At 42.7% G+C, this 18932-nt stretch overlaps 1 protein-coding gene across 4 annotated transcripts in view; it reads right to left on the reverse strand.

Annotated features, from left to right (window-relative positions):
- CREB5 (cAMP responsive element binding protein 5) overlaps positions 1-18932 on the reverse strand; it is a 336551-nt gene that overhangs the window by 256299 nt on the left and 61320 nt on the right. For 3 of the 4 annotated variants that reach the window (XM_054020418.1, XM_054020417.1, XM_054020419.1), the window contains one exon: positions 14970-15091. The exons of the other annotated variant lie outside the window; for it this stretch is intronic. In XM_054020418.1, the coding sequence (XP_053876393.1) occupies positions 14970-15091 (122 nt within the window). The remainder of the gene's footprint in view (positions 1-14969; positions 15092-18932) is intronic. 4 annotated transcript variants of the gene reach the window in all.

Below are 18932 nucleotides of genomic sequence, written 5' to 3' on the forward strand. Positions count from 1 at the left end.
AGCAGCCCACTGACTGTTCCAACATAGCCCAAGGAGGGTGGGATATGCAGCACCAAGATTAGGGCAAACGAATGCCTGAAGTTGCCTTTTGCCCACAACCATCTGACTTGCATTTGGCCATACCCAAAGATCTCATGCATAGTGTTTTTCAAATCCATCCCCAAATCCATATGCTACACTAGAAATGTAACAGCTCCCAGAACAAACACCAGGACATGTGACCTCTTAAAGAGGATATTGACTAAAGTAACCCTGGGTGATTTGACATAATGTGTTTCTGGATAACTACTGCACATTTCCCAGGGCCTATGAGTGAAACCATTTATATTTAGTCCCTGTCTATATAGACCAGGTAAACTGAGTTAACTCCTATCTAGAAAGAACTATACTGAGGCATGGCTCATTAGAAATGCTCATGGATGTCCCTGGCAAGGGTACAAAGGCGTCTCACTGATCAAAGTCATACATGGGGAACATGTGACTACAAAAACAACAAGGAGTCTGGTGGCACCTTAAAGACTAACAGATTTATTTGGGCATAAGCTTTCGTGGATAAAAACCTCACTTCTTCAGATGCATAGAGTGAAAGTTACAGATGCAGGCATTATATACTGACACATGGAGAGCAGGGAGTTACTTCGCAAGTGGAGAACCAGTGTTGACAGGGCCAATTCAATCAGGGTGGATGTAGTCCACTCCCAATAATAGATGAGGAGGTGTCAATTCCAGGAGAGGAAAAGCTGCTTCTGTAATGAGCCATCCACTCCCAGGCCCTATTCAAGCCCAGATTAATAGTGTTAAATTTGCAAATGAATTTTAGTTCTGCTGTTTCTCTTTGAAGTCTGTTTCTGAAGTTTTTTTGTTCAAGGATAGTGACTTTTAAATCTGTGATAGAATGACCAGGGAGATTGAAGTGTTCACTTACTGGCTTTTGTATGTTACTATTCCTGATGTCCGATTTGTGTCCATTTATTTTTTTTGCGGAGGGACTGTCCAGTTTGGCCAATGTACATGGCAGAGGGGCATTGCTGGCAAATTAAGGCATATATAACATTAGTGGATGTGCAGGTGAATGAGACCTTGATGGTGTGGCTGATGTGGTTGGGTCCTCTGATGGTGTCGCCAGAGTAGATATGGGGACACAGTAGGCAACGAGGTTTGCTACAGGGATTGGTTCCTGGGTTGGTGTTTCTGTGGTGTGGTGTGTAGTTGCTGGTGAGTATTTGCTTCAGGTTGGGGGGTTGTCTGTAAGCGAGGACTGGCCTGTCTTGATTTAAAAGTCACTATCACTGTAACTTTCACTCTATGCATCCGAAGAATTGAGGTTTTTACCCACGAAAGCTTATGCCCAAATAAATCTGTCAGTCTTTAAGGTGCCACCAGACTCCTTGTTGTTTTTGTACATACAGACTAACACGGCTACCCCCTGATATGTGACTACACTCTCACATACTTTCAAGTATTATTGTATGACGCCATTGTGCAAGGAGGATCCCACTTACAGTGGAGTGATGCTGAATGTGAATAGTGTGAGTGACACCAATGACAGCAGGAGGGACAATATGGTTACTTGCTTTCCTCCACAAAATTCTCTAGAGGGTACAATACAATCACTCTGCTAGTTTTCACACATGTACCTTGCAATGGTTTTAGAGGCCATTTGAAAAAGGTAAACCTATTTTAACATGTATATAAATATGGCTGAAGGCTAGTTTTTCAAAATTTCCCATTCTGCACTGCCACAGATTCCCAGTACCTCAAATCTGGATCTTCTATCTTGCTGTGAAAATGCTCTTGCCCCATTAGATTTATGATGTGCCCTGTTTATTTATATATTTATTTGATTTGATTTGCTTTGAGCCTGGGGCTTAAATTAAGGTCCTTACCCACACATTCTCTCCGTATAATAACAATCACCATTATTTATATAGTAAGTAACTTGGGGAGAGGGGAAGCGGGGTAGAGATCCCAACTGTAAAGCTTTAAGAGTCCCCAGGGAGGTCTACAAATAGATGGCTGGTAGATATGCAAATGAAAGAAATCCAGTCAGTGCAAGAGTTATTCTGGTTTTGAAATCCTTAAATATATCCATGTAAGCGTTAGACAAAGCTATAAATAAATGATAAATCATGCAATTATTAGCATTTGAATTTTGGGAAGTGTAGGGGGATAATCAGGAAATAATACAAAAGATCTGCAAGCGAATGCACCAATTAGCAATAAATAAGGCTTGGTACTGACTAACTGAACCAATGTGGATCTCATTAGAGAGCCATGGAACCTGTTGCTGCAGCAGACCTCTTCAAGCACAGGAAAGGTGAGGTAACCGAAATGTCAGAGTGCCCACCCCACTCCCCAGCTCTCTTGCTACAGTATTGTAACCACCTGGGCCAAAATGACTACCTTATGCTCAGTGAAGGCCATTCCACTGTTCTCCAAAACTTTGATAGGTTTCCTGTTCTCAGCTTTTTTTACGCTGGCTTTGGAATTCCATCTAAACAAAGATGACCAGAAACACACAGCTTGCTCACACTGGAATTTTTTCCCCTCTTCCTTTCACCTCATTTTATTAATGGTACCACTTAAACAGATAAAGAGTTCACACACACGGCAGGAGTGGGGGTGAAGGGAAGGGAAGAGAGGGAGAGAACCTTGTCTTATTAGATTAGCAACAGACATATCATATTAATGCAAAGAATCAGCATATGGTTCTAATAGGCTTTCTTAAAATGATTTATCAGCTGTGATTAAGCCCTCAACCACCATGTCTATCTTCATAAATAAAGTAAAAGTGCACCTTGCTCTAAAACATATCAGCAGTATCTTATTACCCAACCATGTATGCTGCACTCCACTTACAGTCTGGTTCTGGGGAGTGAAGAGTTTGTGTTTAATAGCAGAGTGTACACTATAAGGCGATTGCCAAGATTTAGGAACCTTAGCTAAGAGATAGTCTTACTAGAAAGCCATTACAGTGAAGGTTTATCTCCAGTATGTGCCACGAAGTCCAGGCTGCTGAAATATGAACAGGTAATTACAAAGCTATGCTTTTAAAAAAAAAAAAAAAAAGCAGAGAAAGCCTAGTGGAATGGCTTCATTAACATGCCACATGGTCATGAAAAAAATCTTGGGATGAAATCAGCAGGCTCACTTTTTGCAGCCAACAAAAAAAAAAAAAAAAGGACATTCAAAGAGGATGACTCAGTTTCATCACTGGCACAGAGGGACAATAAAAGGGAGTGAGAAGGTCAATCTGGCTATTTTACTCAGAGCACTGAGACTTATCAACTGGAATTCAGAAGAACATGGATGGGTTCTGGTTAAAGAAAGGTTTTGGCTCAATCAAAAAATGTATCACCCCCCGCCCCCAAACTGCTTCTCTGCATGCATTGGGCAGGAACTGCACGAAAAGCATAAGATCTCCTTTCAGAGCATGGAGACTACATCCACAAATCCGTTCAAACAGAACCCATTGCTACAAAGAAAAATAAGTATCCAGCCTGTCAGCAGAAGGTAAACTGCCACCCTGATGGGAGTGAAATGCAAACCTTGTGAATACTTCTGCAAGCCTGTCTCATGAATTGTGTTGTCTTCATGGCCTTCCTGTGCAGTTGAACAGAAAAGCAACTATTTGTGCCATAGTAGAGTGTGCTAAATACCTGACAGGGCAACAAATACATCCATCAAACAAGGATTATCTATCCAAAGGGCAGAAATGCCAACAGCAGAATTCTTATACCAATCCAGCATGGCAAACTGAGGAAAAAAAGGATTAAAATTCAGTGAGATCACCCATGAAGGAGAGGGAGTGGAGGTGTATGTCGTCAGCCCCTAAACACACATAATCTTTAATACATATATGTCTGTGAAGGGCACTGGATTAGGAGTCAGGAGCTCTGGAGTCAATTCCAGGCTTTAAGGCAGACTTCCTGTGTGATTTTAGACAAAAATGACAATTTCTCTGGGACAGATTTTCAAAGCTATTTAGGCACCTAAAGATGTCTATAGATGCCTAGTGGGACTTTCAAAAGTACCTAAACTGGTTAAGTGCCTAGCTTGCATTGATTTCTCACTCCGTACCCTTGATTTCAAAGGAACTGGGCATTAACTTGCTTGGGTGCTTTTGACTTGGGTGCAGATGGGGCACATGTCTGCATCTTTAGGTACCTAAATACTTTTGAAAACCTGGCCCTCTGTGTGCCTTAGTTCTTCACCTAGTAAGGCTGGAACAATAACTCTCCCTACAAAGGCTAGGTCTACACTACCCGCCTGAATCGCCGGGTAGAAATCGATCTCTCGGGGATCGAATTATCGCGGCTCGTCGGGACGCGACAATCGATCCCCAAATCGACGCTCTTACTTCACCAGAGGAGGTGGGAGTAAGCGCCGTCGACGGGGAGCTGCAGAGGTCGATTTTGCTGCCGTCCTCACAGCGGGGTAAGTCGGCTCCGATAGGTCGAATTCAGCTACGCTATTCGCGTAACTGAATTTGCGTATCTTAAATCGACCCCCACCCTGTAGTGAAGACCTGCCCTAAGTCACAGGGATGTTGTGAGGATACATTCATTAAGTATGATGTGTTCAGATAAAGTGATGGTGGGCACCTGAGTACCTAGGTGCTTTATCTTAAGCAATGAATTCACATGATGAGGCATGAAAAGTCCTTGGAAAATTGTATCAGACTCAAGAAGCCTGACAAATGAACAGCTTTACCACTGAAAGGATTTATTTTAAATACTTAATGATAAATTCTCGAGCAAAAACCCCTCTAACCTAGCTAGACTGCACCTTTTCAATACCTAATTGCATCACCCAGAGGAGGATTTGGCTGCACTGGATGCCTTTTAACATGTAAAGACTTTGCCCTTAGTGTTTGGGGACTGAAATATTGATACCTTTTGGGTTTTTCGGGGGGCGATTTTTTACTTTGTAAACTTGAACATGCTGATTTATCCCTTGGACAATAGCTCTGCTTGCACAATGGGGCCTTGGCATCAGAATGGGAATAACCCATAAGGTAGTTCTGCATAGCAGTCACGAGTTTTCTGGGGGTGAGCTTAGGGTTTGTTTGTACTACTTAGCAAAAGGAGTCAGACTGGGTTGGAATACTTCACTCTGAAATGTTTACCATCAGCATACCACACTTCTCCGTCCTGTTCCATTTCAGCAGCCATGCTGTGGCTTCAGGACTCATAGACTTTAAGGTCAGAAGGGACCATTATGATCATCTAGTCTGACCTTCACAACAGAAGTAGGGAGCTAATGGGAATGGTGTTGAGATGGAGTAAATGCTCAAAGGGATCATCATACTCAAAAGGTTCCAGATTGCCACATTTTGGAGTATTGCAGGTGCCAAAAGTGTTCACACTGTCTCCTAAAAAGCCAAAGTTAAAGAAGAGTGAATCTGGAACGTTTTGCCCAATGGCCCCAGAAGACACAGCCATAACCTTGTACCTATACATTTTCTAGACTGTTGCTAAGCATTGCTCTTAAATCATTTAGGGGGAGCACACTTCTTGGAAGGTGGCTATTTCTCCTAAATGCCCTGTGCTAAATCTGTAATCAAACCAACCAACCATCATAACACATGTTCCATGCCTGCTATTTTCTGGTTCACTTAGGCCAGGTCTACACTATCACTTACTGCGGCATAATTACCTCACTCGGGGGTGTGAATAAGCCAACCCCCCTCAGTGACGCAAGTTACACCAACCTAAGTACTGGTGTGGACAGCACTATGTTGATGGGAAAGCTTCTCCTGCCGACATAGCTAGCTCCTCTCGTGGAGGTGGGTTTATTATGCCAATGGAAGAGTGCTTTCCCGTCAGCACAGAAAGTCTGCACCAGATGCGCTACAATGGCACAGCTGCATCGGTGCAGCTGCGCCGATGTAGCACTTCTAGTGGACTAGCCCATAGACACCTTTTATCAGAACTTCAGCAATTCCTTACTGAAACTATAACAGCATTCCTCATCCAATCTCCCAAGCAGTCATGCTTCACTAGTGGAACGATCAGCTTCAGGATCGTCATACAAATAAACGCTGTTGCATTTTGCATCAAATCAAGATTATTGTATGTGACTAGGACTAACTGCAAACTAATATACCGGCCCAAAATGAACCATGATAAACGCTTTAAAAAATTACTTTTTGACAAACAGTATTATCTGTTTGCTCTTTCCTAACCAGGTCCATACCATTTATCTTAGATATTTCTAAGGTGTCTGTGTCTAAGCACCATCTTTTTACAATTGAATCTTGTTAACATATACTTGCTAAGGTGAAAATTTATAGTGTATAAACCGCTTTGCCAATACCATTGCAAGTAAGTTCTAATAGAGTATACACAGTGGTGGATTAGCCAGTGGGCCAACGGGGCCAATGCCCAGGGACCCCAGCCCTTCACTGTAGTATCTAGGCCCCAGGCACACAATTAGCAGTTTAATGTGGTTCTTTGCCTGCCAAAAGACACCTATCAGAGTAACAGCCGTGTTAGTCTGTATCCGCAAAAAGAAGAACAGGAGTACTTGTGGCACCTTAGAGACTAACAAATTTATTAGAGCATAAGCTTTCGTGGACTACAGCCCACTTCTTCTATATGCATCCGAAGAAGTGGGCTGTAGTCCACGAAAGCTTATGCTCTAATAAATTTGTTAGTCTCTAAGGTGCCACAAGTACTCCTGTTCTTCTTTTTAAAAGACACCTAATAGCCCCCATTGCTGGTTTCAGCCGCTAATTTCTGAAGAATTCACTAGAGATGGTTCCACACTTTGGGTCTGTTCCTATTGCCACTAAAGTCAGTGGAGGAGCCTATATTTTTTGTGTCAGAGTTTTAAATGTGTGTGGCAAAAGGAATGTTCTTTTAAATCAAATATTTTTCTTCAGAATTGTGGCACTGCCATCTGTCTGTTAGTTTCTTGACAGAACAACAGCAGTCTCTTTTCTTTAAAAAAAAAAATAAATAAAAACAAACCAAAAACCCATTTATTCAGGCAAGATCTGTTTTCCTGTTTATCTTCTAAAATATATACAAACCTCTAGGCCAGGATTATATTAGGTGAATTTGAACCTGGGACGGGGGCAGAGGAGCAGCTAAACTTTCTCTCCTTTCAAAAATATGCCTACCCAATATGTTGTCAGGTTCCACATTCTTCACTGCAACTGGTGTCAGACTTTCCTGTCCCCCCAACCCCCTTGCTGTGACGTATGCTATTGGTAAGAGTTCAGAGAATATCTGATACTATATATTCTGATGATCACAGAATCATAAGGCCAAATTTACTGTTGATTGGTAAGGTGGCGTCAGAAAGACACAGCCTCCTTTAGATCTATTTACACTCTACCGATTTGTAAGAATCTCAGCTGGTGTAATGAATATGCTGGGGGAGCTGGAAGAAGGGGCAAGCCCTGGTTATGCCTTTCAAATGCATGTTAGATTGTTATGTCCTCTCTTAGTTGGCATGTAGCCAAACTATACATATTTCGGTTTTTTAAATCCTTCCTTACAGTTCAATCATTCCACCACCAAAACCCCATTTTTTTGGTTTCTTTTTACTGGACGCCTGCCAAGTTGTCAAAACCTTTCTAGTAATGAGGTGCCTAGCAAAGAACACAGTAATCCTGGCTAATGCAATAGAAGAAGAGAATATTAACGTTTTGCTTCCTGAGTCGATGGGGTAACGAATGATGTTACAACAGAACTATCTCCCACCCCACCACCATGGCTTTCGCACACTCCTGGAACACAGAGGGTATGTCTACACAGCAAAGAAAAACCCGTGGCTGGTCTATGCCAGCCGACTTGGGCTCGCGGGGCTTGGGCTGCAGGGCTGTTTCATTGCTATGTAGACTTCCTGCAGGGTCCTATAGCCCACGCGTCAGCCCAAGTCAGCTAGCGTGGGCCAGCCACGGATGTCTCGTTCCTTTGTAGACATATCCAGAGATACTGGATGGAAAATTTCAAAAGTACACTGTACGCTGAGCTACCACATGCTTCCCAGTTCTAGTATGCATTAAACAGAACATGGTTTGAACCTGTACAGAACGCAGGTGAGTTTTAATGGGCTAACTTCATTTAATTGGTAGGAGATGGATATCGGTTCTTCCCATCTTTGACACTGCTCTCTCAGACCCATGCTCATGAGCAGATTTGCCAACAAGCCCTATCCAGGGTCATATGGCTGCAAATATAACCTGTGACAAATGCTTTGGATACTTAATGCTCAGATCAGTGTAAATCTAAAACCTCATGCTTGCAGGCTGGGACAATAATCTGATCTGCCAACACTGCCTATCTTGGTGATTTGGGTTGCAGACTCGGAGGCAGAGCCATGAATTGCTGTCTAGTGTCAAAGATACATAGATGGCTCCCTGGCCTGGGGCACCACTGGGTGTTTAGTTTTTCCTTTTCCTGCTTCCAGAAGGTAATTTATTTTTGTTGGTTTTTTTAATTTTGTTAGTAAATTTAGTGGTCAGGATGTTTGAATCAGGAATAGTGCAGCCAGATGCTGTGAAAGCTTCTTCCACATGGCTCTGTCAATACACTTAATCCAGACCTGCAGCATCCCTTGTCTTTCAGGCCTTAGCCTCTCTTGAGCAGGAACTTCCAGTTACATTAGATTATGCCAAATTACCCAAGCCGTTTGACAACAAGCATCTTTGGAGAGTAGAAAGAAACCACCAAGTTCCACTTGTTACTTGCTTTTTGTCATTCCAAATTCAGGTCTTGGAGGTCAATTATTACTACTTGTACTACACCAGTGCCTAGTGGCCTCATCTAAAATTGGGGGCCACTGCACTAGCACTATTATAAACACATAGCAAGAGAGTGCCTATCCCAAAGAGCTTACAGTTCAAATAGAGGGAGAAAGGAAAGGTTATTATTCCCATTTCATAGATTGGGAATTGAAGCAGAGAGAGATTGACTTGGCCAAAGTCACACAGGGAGTCTAGGGCAGACCTGAGAAAAGAACAAACTACGATCTCCTAAGTCCCAGTCCAGTGCCTTGTCTACAAGACCACCTTGCCTTAAAAGAGTCAGTGCACTAGCTGTAGGATACATAGACTTGGAAGGATTCGATTTTTATTGCTAAAAGTCAGTAAATGCCCATTTCACAGCCTACATATAAACCAACGAAAAATATTTCCATCGATAATAATTGAAATTTACAGACAGGAAAGTAAGAAAAATGCTGCTTGAGAACTTATTTGAATTTGATTTAAGAATATTTATTTTATATGTTTTGACATGTGATGTTGACAATTTGTGTTTTAATGATTATAAAGCTTTTATTTTTTTTAACCTCAGCGTCTACTGTCATTAAGTAATTATTATCTGACCCTTCCTATTGTCTGACCTCCCGTAATTTCCCTCAATTGTGAAAATTTAAAATGATAAAAATCAAAAATAATGCTTAAAAATAAAAAAACACTAATATTATCCATCAAAATTATTTTTAAAAAAAATCAAATTCTGCCAAGCCTAAGGATACAGCATGCAGCTTTTCACAACTAATTTGGAGTGTCAATTCACCACATAACCAATTTAATCAAAACAGAAATTCTCATGGAATCTGAAGGTTGAAGGCAATTTGGGTGAAAGTGATCAGGAAATGATTTCATGATTCTAAGGAAAGGAAGGAATTAGAGCAGCAAAATAAGAACACTGGACTTCAAAAAAAGCAGAGTTTGACAAACTCAGACAACTGGTAGGTAAGGTCCCATGGGAAGAAAATCTAAGGGAAAAAGGAGTTCAGGAGAGCTGGCAGTTCCTCGAAGAGCCAATATTAAAAGGTAAAACAGCAAACTATTCTGACGTGAAGGAAAGATAGGAAGAATAGTAAGAGGCCAATATGTCTCCATCATAAGCTCTTTAATAGCCATAAAATTGAAAAGGAATCCTACAAAAAGTGGAAACATGGACAAAATCTAAGTTCAAAAGAATAGCACAAGCAGGTAGGGACACAATCAGAAAGGCTAAGTCACAAAATCAGTTACACCTCGCAAAGGACATAAGAGGCAATAAGAAGAGATTCTATAAATACATTAGGAGCAAGAGAAAGATGAAGTAAAGTGTAGATCTTCCCTTTAGTGGGGAAGGAAAGCTACAAATGGATGACACGAAGAAAGCAGAGGTGTTTAATGCCTCTTTTGCTTCAGTCTTCACTAAAAAGGAAAATTGCAACCAGAGACTCAACATAGTTAATAGTAATAACAAGGGGGAAGGAATGCAAAATAGGGAAAGCACAGGTTAAAGAATATTTAGATAAGTTACATGCATTCAAATCAGCAGAGTCTGATGAAAGTCATGCTAAGATACTTAAGGAACTAGTATCAGAGGGGTAGCCGTGTTAGTCTGGATCTGTAAAAAGCAACAGAGAGACCTGTGGCACCTTTAAGACTAACAGATGTATTGGAGCATAAGCTTCCGTGGGCGAATACCCACTTCATCAGATGCATTCAATAAAGACAAGTGCAAAATACTACACTTATGAAGGAAAAATCAAATGCACAACTACAAAATGCGGGAATATCTGGCTAGGCAATAGTACTGCTGAAAAGGATCTGGGGGTTATAGTAGATCATCAATGGAATATGAGTCAACAATGTGATGCAGTTGCAAAAAAGGCTAATATCATTCTTGGGTGTATTAACAGGAGTGTCATAAGTAAGGCACAAGAGGTAATTCTCCCACTCTACTTGGCACTCGTGAGGCCGCAGCTGGAGTACTGCATATAGTTCTTCACACCACACTCTAGGAAGGATGTGAGAACATTCAGACTAGAACAACAAAAATGATAAAAGGTTTAGAGAATTTGACCTATGAGGAAAGGTTAAAGTTTAGTCTTGAGAAAAGATGACTGGCGTGAGGGGAGGGAGGTGGAAGCATGATAACAGTCTTCAGATATGTAAGCGCTGTTATAAAGAGGACGTTGATCAATTGTTCTACATGGGCACCGAAGGTAGGATAAGTAGTAACAGGCTTAATCTGCAGCAAGGGAGATTTAGGTTAGATATTAGGAAAATCTTTCTAACTATAAAGATAGCTCAGCACTGGAATAGGCTTCCGAGGGAGGCTGTGGAATCCTTGTCATTGAACATACAGGTAGTCCTCAGACTTATGACACAATTAGTTCCTTACAATTGCATCGTAAATTGGAACTCAGAACCGCAATCTACTCCATTGCTGGACCGTGTGTCGTAAACTCGAAACCTATAGTTGTAAGTCGAATCAAGGTATCAATGTAGAAGCGTCATAAGTGCCGTTTGTCGTAACTCAAACGTCGTAAAGTCGAGGCCTGCCTGTATTTAACAACAGATTAGATGAACATCTGTCAGGGATGGCCTAGGTGTAATGCCTCAGTAGAGCAGGCTGGACTAGATGACTTCTCAAAGTCCCTTTCAGCCCTACATTTCTATGACTCTGTGGATTGCACATGGTCTCATGTTTTAAAAAGAAAATAATTTACTGGACTGTAGCCTTGAAGTTTTCAAATAAGGAAACTTGCAAGTTAAAAAAAAAAAAACAATTGTCTTCTTTCTCATAGGATCTCTGTGTCATGCTGTTTTCTCTTTAGCCACTGTGAAGTAAACTAAAATAAACATATATTTTTTTCATAGTCCGATGTAAAAGAATCTCCTAATCCAAAATATTTTGGAAGCCTTTTCTCAGTCATGCATAACATCTCCGGGCTGCTCACATTAAACCTACTTACCATCACTGCAGAAGGCTGCAGAAAGCTATATTTGCACTTCAGAGTGGGACTATTAAGAGCATTTCATGAGTATTACACGTGAAGGAGTCACGTTCCTTTGTATCCTTTGTCTATTGCATTTGCGTATGGCCCTAGTGGGGCCAGCTTCAGATTAATATCTTACAGGCAGTTGGTAATGTAGGAATGAATGTGTAGCAGGCTAATTGGAAACACAGAACAAATGTTACACGTTAACTTGCCTCTGTGACTTTTGCTTTTCTTTTGAAAAACACACATTTTGCTCCCTGGAGATGGCTCATGGCAGCTCCAGTGGCTGACAGAAGGAGGGCAGAATAAGACCTCCAGAGGACCTCAAACAACTGGCAATTATCAAGTAACATGATGCCCTAGTCTAGGTTTTAATCAGATTGTGCAACTACCCCTGGTTAGCTGAAACTGACCCTGCAACATCATACTGTATCATTTGTGGTTAACTTCACAGGGCCCAAGATCATGAGATTGCTGCTCGTCTCTTATTCCTGCAAGATAAATACCACACTGTAGGTGCTGCACTGGAATCTTCTTCAGCACTGATAATCTGTGTAGAAATATTAACACACAAAAATGTCCTAATTTGCTATTTCTGCCAGCTTTCTGCATACTAGTACTAATCAATCTAAGATTAGACACATTTACTCTCTTTACATGGCTGTTTCATAATACTCATCCTATACGTGAGTCTGTAATGGCCGAACTGGCTGGAATATTTTCCCATTCCCTAACCAGAACCCAGGCACTTTCATGTTTGGAGCATGCCCCTTCCTGCCCTCAGCATGCCTAGTACTCCCTTCCTCCCTCTCCAATATCTAACCCCAGCCTCTTTCCATCCTCCAAACCATTCTCAAATAACCCCTTGGACTCCCTTCCCATGACCTTGAACACATCTCATCTTCCTCTTCACAGCCCAGCAATAGGCCGTAGTCTCCTTCCAAGAACCCCCATAGCTCTCGTCCTTTACAAGTTGTCCTATAGTACCTCAAAGATCCTACTGCAAGGCCTTTAATGCTGCTTGCTTAAGATTTCATAAGCTTGGGGTGCACTTCGGCATGCACAGTCCCAGAGCCTGTGCACTCTGAATTCAGCAGCAGCCAAGGCGCAGCACGACCAAACCTAAATTGGGAGCACTCACTACCCCAGCCAAAGAAGCAGGGGCACGATGGGGGACTGTTGCTTACCCAAGCCAAGGGTTAGGAGGTACGGGTGAGCCTCCTGCTGGTTTTAGCAGTGAAGGGGGAGTTGTTTCCCTCCCACCTCCCTTATTTTAGCCTCAAGTGTTGTTTAAGATCTAAATTAGACTAACAGATACAGATCATCATTAGACTAGCTGGGCCCTGTAACAAGAAGTTCAATAGTAGGGGATCCTATTTGCCAAGTGATAGATTAAGGGGGAAGCAGTGAGGATTGCTGAGAGGTAATTGGGGCCCAAAGGAAAGTTAAGGAGAGGTATTTCTGAGAGTTGCAAAGAGGAAGGAGGGAAGCTATGGATTGACTGGGTGATCCCACAGGAGGAGGAGGATGGAAGCCTCACTTTGTTTAGATATGTTTCAGTTCAGGGAAGCAAACAAAAGGTTGGGTGCTTATTTGAAAGTTTTAGCAACTCATCCATCACTTTTATTTATCCCTTAACTATATTTAACTTCATTATAGTCACCTTTAAATTATACCCGCATGCTATGATAGCCCAAATGCAAGGATGTTGGGTCAGGTTGAGTTAGCATATTTAGCCCATTGTAAAGTGACGTAGATGCTCCTAACTTTATGGATGCCAGGTCCATATTTGGAAATGGGATACATGATCTAATGAACTATAGTTTCTCTCTACCTGTACCCTATAACAGTGTTTCTCAAACTGGGTCCACAGACCCCGGGGGTCCCCGAGGCTACTCCGGGGAATCCGCGGGCCCCACTGATCAACTCCTCCACCTACCGAAGCCAAACCGGAAGATTTTAGGCACTTAAAGTCCGGTGGCATAGCAGGGCTAAGGCAGGTCTCCGTGCACTGCCCCCGCCCCGAGCACTGACTCTGCAGCTAACATTGGCTGGGAATTGCAGCCAATTGGAGTTGTGGGGGCAGTGTCTACGGGCAGTGCACAGAGACCCCCTGGCCTCCCCGCCTAGGAGCCGCTGCCAGAGAGATATGCCAATCCTTTTTGGGAGCTGGCTGGCCAGAGCCCTCACCCCTCACCTCCTCCTACACCCAAACTCCCTCCCAGAGCTTGCACCCCTCACCCCCTCCTGCACCCAAACTCCCTCCCAGAGCTTGCACCCCTCTCCCCTGCCTGCAGCCAAACTCCCACCCAGAGCCCACACCCTGCACCCCAACCCTCTGCCCCAGCCCAGAGCCCACACGCAAACTCCCTCCCAGATCCTGCACCCCTCACCCCCTCCTGCACCCAAACTCCTCCACGAGCCTGCACTACAACCCTCTCCTGTGCCCAAACTCCCTCCCAGAGCCCGCACTCTGCACCCCAACCCCCTGCCCCAGCCTGGTGAAAGTGAGTGAGGGTGGGGTAGAGCGAGTGAAGGAGGGAGGGGGGATGGAGTGAGCAGGGGGTGGAAAGTGGTGGAGCGAGGGTAGGTCCTTGGGGGAAGGGGTGGAGTGGGGGTGGCACCTGGGGCGGAGCTGGGGATGTAAAATCAAAATGGGGGTCCTTGGATTACTAAAGTTTGAGAATCGCTGCCCTATAAGGTAGATTTTTTCCCCTTGAGTTTGAATATTTTACCAAAAATACAATCTATATCAGATAAAATTAGGAGTGATGAAAAGTAAATCTAGAGACACAATGGGGGATATTTAACAAGAGCAGAAATCAGATCAGAGGTATTTCTATGCCAATTCCATTCTTCTACTTCCTCTCCACATCCCCCCCAAAACATCTTTTAGCAAGTGAAAGGATTTCACGCTTGATTCCTATTTGTCAGAACATTCGATTTTACCAAGTCTCTCCCTCAAGAGGCATGTGGTTTGCATAGGTTTACTTAAGTGTGGACCTACTAATCAAAAGCTGGCTAAGACACTTTGGGAGATTTAAGCTTGGTTATGCATTTTTATCAATGATTACAATGGTTAGAAAACATGTCACAATCTATAGTGCCACCTAGTTTCCATCCAAAAAAGGTTCTACCAGGTAATGGAGGTCTACCTACTTTCACACAACATCCATAAACACTTAGAGGGTGGGAAAAGGGAAAGAGTCCGTTGCACTACGACATACCCTTTTATTGTTCTCTTCTTCTTGTGCCTTTCTAAACTCGTGTTCTAAGGAACAGTCAATATCATTGAAGAGGCCCACTTCCTCACAGTTCTTCAGGAATCGGGTTGGTGTAGGAGTCTGGTCTGAGAACAGATATCAAAAGGATCTACAATGGATGTTTTGCAGTAAAACAAGGATAAGTAGAATACACGTTTTGAGATAACATCTCTTTCCCAGCAGATGCACAAATATCCACCTGCTCCTTGCCCTCCCCCCGCAACCTCCCAGAATTAAAAACAAAACAAAGCCACTGAGTTTTGCCATGGTATGTGAGGCGCAGGGCTGGAGTTTGGCCAAGGGTGTTTTACAAAGTGTGCAGTACTTTATTTGTAGCAGCTGTCATTCAGCTAGATTTAAGAAAGATTTTAAGGGTCAGATTCCCTGACAGCATAGATGGACAAAAGTGTACCTCTAATTTGCACAAATCATCACTGAATTTGTGCATAAAGCTCCAATAACTGTGTGCCAATAGTTCATTAGACGCACGTCCATGCAGACTCAATGTGTGTGTTTCGCTGCAGGGAGGGAGGGAGTGTACAGATTAGCTATACAATTCTGTGCCTGAACTATCTGAAAATTGGCTTAAGCATGCATATTTTTGTCCTGTGGAACACATAGTAAAGTTGCAGTAATGCAGAGAAGCACTATTGAGTAAGTGGGTTCCAGATTTATTTTTTTGAGGGAGAGGTTGAAATCATACCAGAAACATTATGAAAAGATTTTTGAGACATTGACCACACCAAGAAAACATGGAGAAAGTGTCAACATTTATTGTCATTCATTTAAAATGCTGAAAGATTTATGATCAAATTAATTTAAATATTCCTAACTCCTGAAGCCCTTCTCCCCCACCCCTCGCCAGAATAATAAAGAGAGGGTCAGGTTTCTCTTTAATGTTACACCCAGAAGGGGCTCAAGAAGGTAAGTGGTATGGAAAAAGCCTTTAGGCTTTTCTTCAAGATCCTGAGGGGGTTTTTTTATAAGCAATTGTAATGTTCCCTGGAAGTTTCACCTCCAGTGACAGCACTGACCACAGGTTTCTGATTCATCGAGAGCAGTGGTCTCCCCTTCTTTGTGTCTCTAGTAGTTTACACCCCCCTCTCCTTCCACACAAGTACATATACCGATAAAAAAAATGCAACTCTCACTAAATATTAAATAACAGTAATACATTGATTCAAACAGAGCCATTTAAGTATATAGGCAATACCATATCATACCATCCTTACTTCTGCACTGCTGCTGACGGCAGTGTTGCCTTCAGAGCTGGGCACCTGGCCAGCAGATGCCAGTCTCCACTCTGCCTTCAGAGCTGGGTGGCTGGAAAGTGGCGGCTGCTGGCCAGGCACCCAGCTCTGAAGTCAACACTGCTGCCGGCAGCTTCTCACCCTGGCCCCTCCTGCCCAAGATTACATTCCCCAGTTTGAGAACCTCTGGTCTAGAATAATCCTCAGCAGCAAGGAGATAGTCTAGTTTGCTGAGTGAAAAACTGGGAACCAAGAACTCCTAATTCTAAATCAGCTCTGACACCACCTCCCTCTGTGGTTTGGGGGCAGATCTTTAATCTGTCTGTCTCAGTTTCCCCATCAGTCCAATGACACTATAACTACAGTACCATATTAACGGAAAACTGGCAGGTTTATAAAATACCAGGTCTATCTACAGACATGTGGCAAATCAGTAAATATCACTGGGAACATCCATTCGAACTCAAAATGGGATAAACAACAAGGGGGAAATTCATATTTGTTAAATCCAAACAGCAAAAAAAAAAAAAAAAAAAATCCCTTTTTTCCTCCCTGCATGATTCCCAATCTAGCTCAAACTACTACTTATTTCCTTTGTATGTTTTGACCCACATACATACAGGAACCTGCTACCATACTTGGTCATTGTCAACTCCCCATATTGTTTGAAATTCAGCCCATAAAGGATGAAAACAAGTGTCACTCTCACTAATCCCACCAGCACACAATGGCCAAAATTCGGACCTTAATATAGTTTTAGCATCTATGCTAAAAAAAAATCAACATACACATGAAAAAGGAAAGAAAAACAGTGAATGTGAATGTGTGTGCATATATTAGTTTTCACTGATAGCTACTATATTATTTAACAACCACTAGAATCAGAAACATGACACTCTCAAAGCATCTTCTCTGAAATCTTGGTATAAGGAGCTAGTTTAGGGTGACCATACATCCCGTTTTGGCTGGGACAGTCCCTTTTATAAGCACTGTCCCGGTCACCCCAACTTTTTTGGCAAAAGTGGGCATTTGTCCCTTTTGTCCTTGCCAACTTGATCAGTTGGCAAGAGCAAGCAGGAAAAATGCCTACTTTTGCCAAAAAAGTGGGGTGCGGAGGAACATGCAGGGGGTGTGGAGTTGAGATGCCAGCTCCGTGCAGGGAGGCAGGCAGGGCTTGAATGAGCCGTGACACCAGCCCCACGCAGGGATGGGGGGGCAGGACCCATACAAGGATGCAGGGGGGAGACTCAGGCTAGCCTCATGTGGTGTCCCATTTTCCCTTTGGGAAATATGGTCACCCTGAGCTGCTGACATCAATGAGAATTGAGGACACCCAATGCTTCAGGATCAAACCAAAGTAGTTAGTGTAACCACACTGAACTCAGTGGAGTTACACAAGGATTAATCTGGCACTCTGCCTGGAAGCGCTCTAAAAGGAAGGAGGAGCACGTTTTATATCCAAGGGGATAAACAATAACTCTAATTACTGAAAAATGCAATTTACTTTGTTATGTAACTCAAGCTGAGGAATGCCAAACTCTCCTCGACATAAAGGAGATATTCAATTTAGAATCTATAGTAAATATATAAAATGTTTTCTTAGCTTATTCAATTATATGTTCATATTAGATAAGGTAGGTTTCATTACAATCAAATCTGCACCAGAAAGCAGGATTTCAGAAATAAGTTAATCAGGTTTTTTGGCAAATCTCATAAATAGCCATAATCTAGAATTAATGTGGGCTCACAGGTTGGCCTCTGTCACACAGTAACAGACTCAGGCTAACAGCAATAAATAAATACAGAAATAAAATTAAAATAAACAAACAGACAAAAATTCGAATTGCCCTCCTTTACAGAGCTACCTATACCTGAACCTAGAAAAAGGAGGTTGAAGAGAATGGGTACAGCTAAGGTCTGGGCATGTTTCATTGAAGTACATGACTGGTCAAGAAGTTAGGCATTATTTCAATCTGTTTCACTAGGCCAGGGGTTACAGCATTGACAGCAAAGCATTTCTAAGGCACACCCAGCTGAATACAGCAAGTAGACACTGACTAAGAGCGGCATCATAGAATCATAGAAGATTAGGGTTGGAAGAGACCTTAGGAGGCCATCTAGTGCAACCCCCTGCTCAAAGCAGGACCAACCCCAACTAAATCAGCCCAACCAGGGCTTTGTCAAGCCAGGCCTTAAAAACCTCTAAGGATGGATCATCAGCATCTATTCGGAGAATACGAGACTGAGACAAAGTATCGCATCATGTCAAAAGTTTAGAAGTGATCAGTAGTGATGAAGTAATCTCAAAAAATTGAAGGCCAGATTCTGCCATCGTTACACAGATTGAGTGGTACATCTACACCAAGAGCAGCCCCTGGGCAATAAATGGAGAAAGCTATTACTCGGTGTGAGTTTGGGTGACAGAGTCTGCTCCTCTGGAAGATGTTTTGAATAATTATCCAATTATTGGTGGCAGTTCCTCAGCTGGTCTAAACTGTCACGAGCCCACTGACTTCAATAGGTCTATGCCAATCTATGCCAGCTGAGGACCTGTTCTTGTATGGAATTTTGTGGTCTAGAAACCCGGCTGGCAACCTCATGAGATAAAGATTTCTCACAAAGATTCACAGTCCTCCTGGGTGTCAGCTAAGCCACACATACCTCAAGAACAGACTTC

The sequence above is a fragment of the Malaclemys terrapin genome, chromosome 2 (genome assembly GCF_027887155.1).
Source record: "Malaclemys terrapin pileata isolate rMalTer1 chromosome 2, rMalTer1.hap1, whole genome shotgun sequence".
Taxonomy (NCBI): domain Eukaryota; kingdom Metazoa; phylum Chordata; order Testudines; family Emydidae; genus Malaclemys; species Malaclemys terrapin.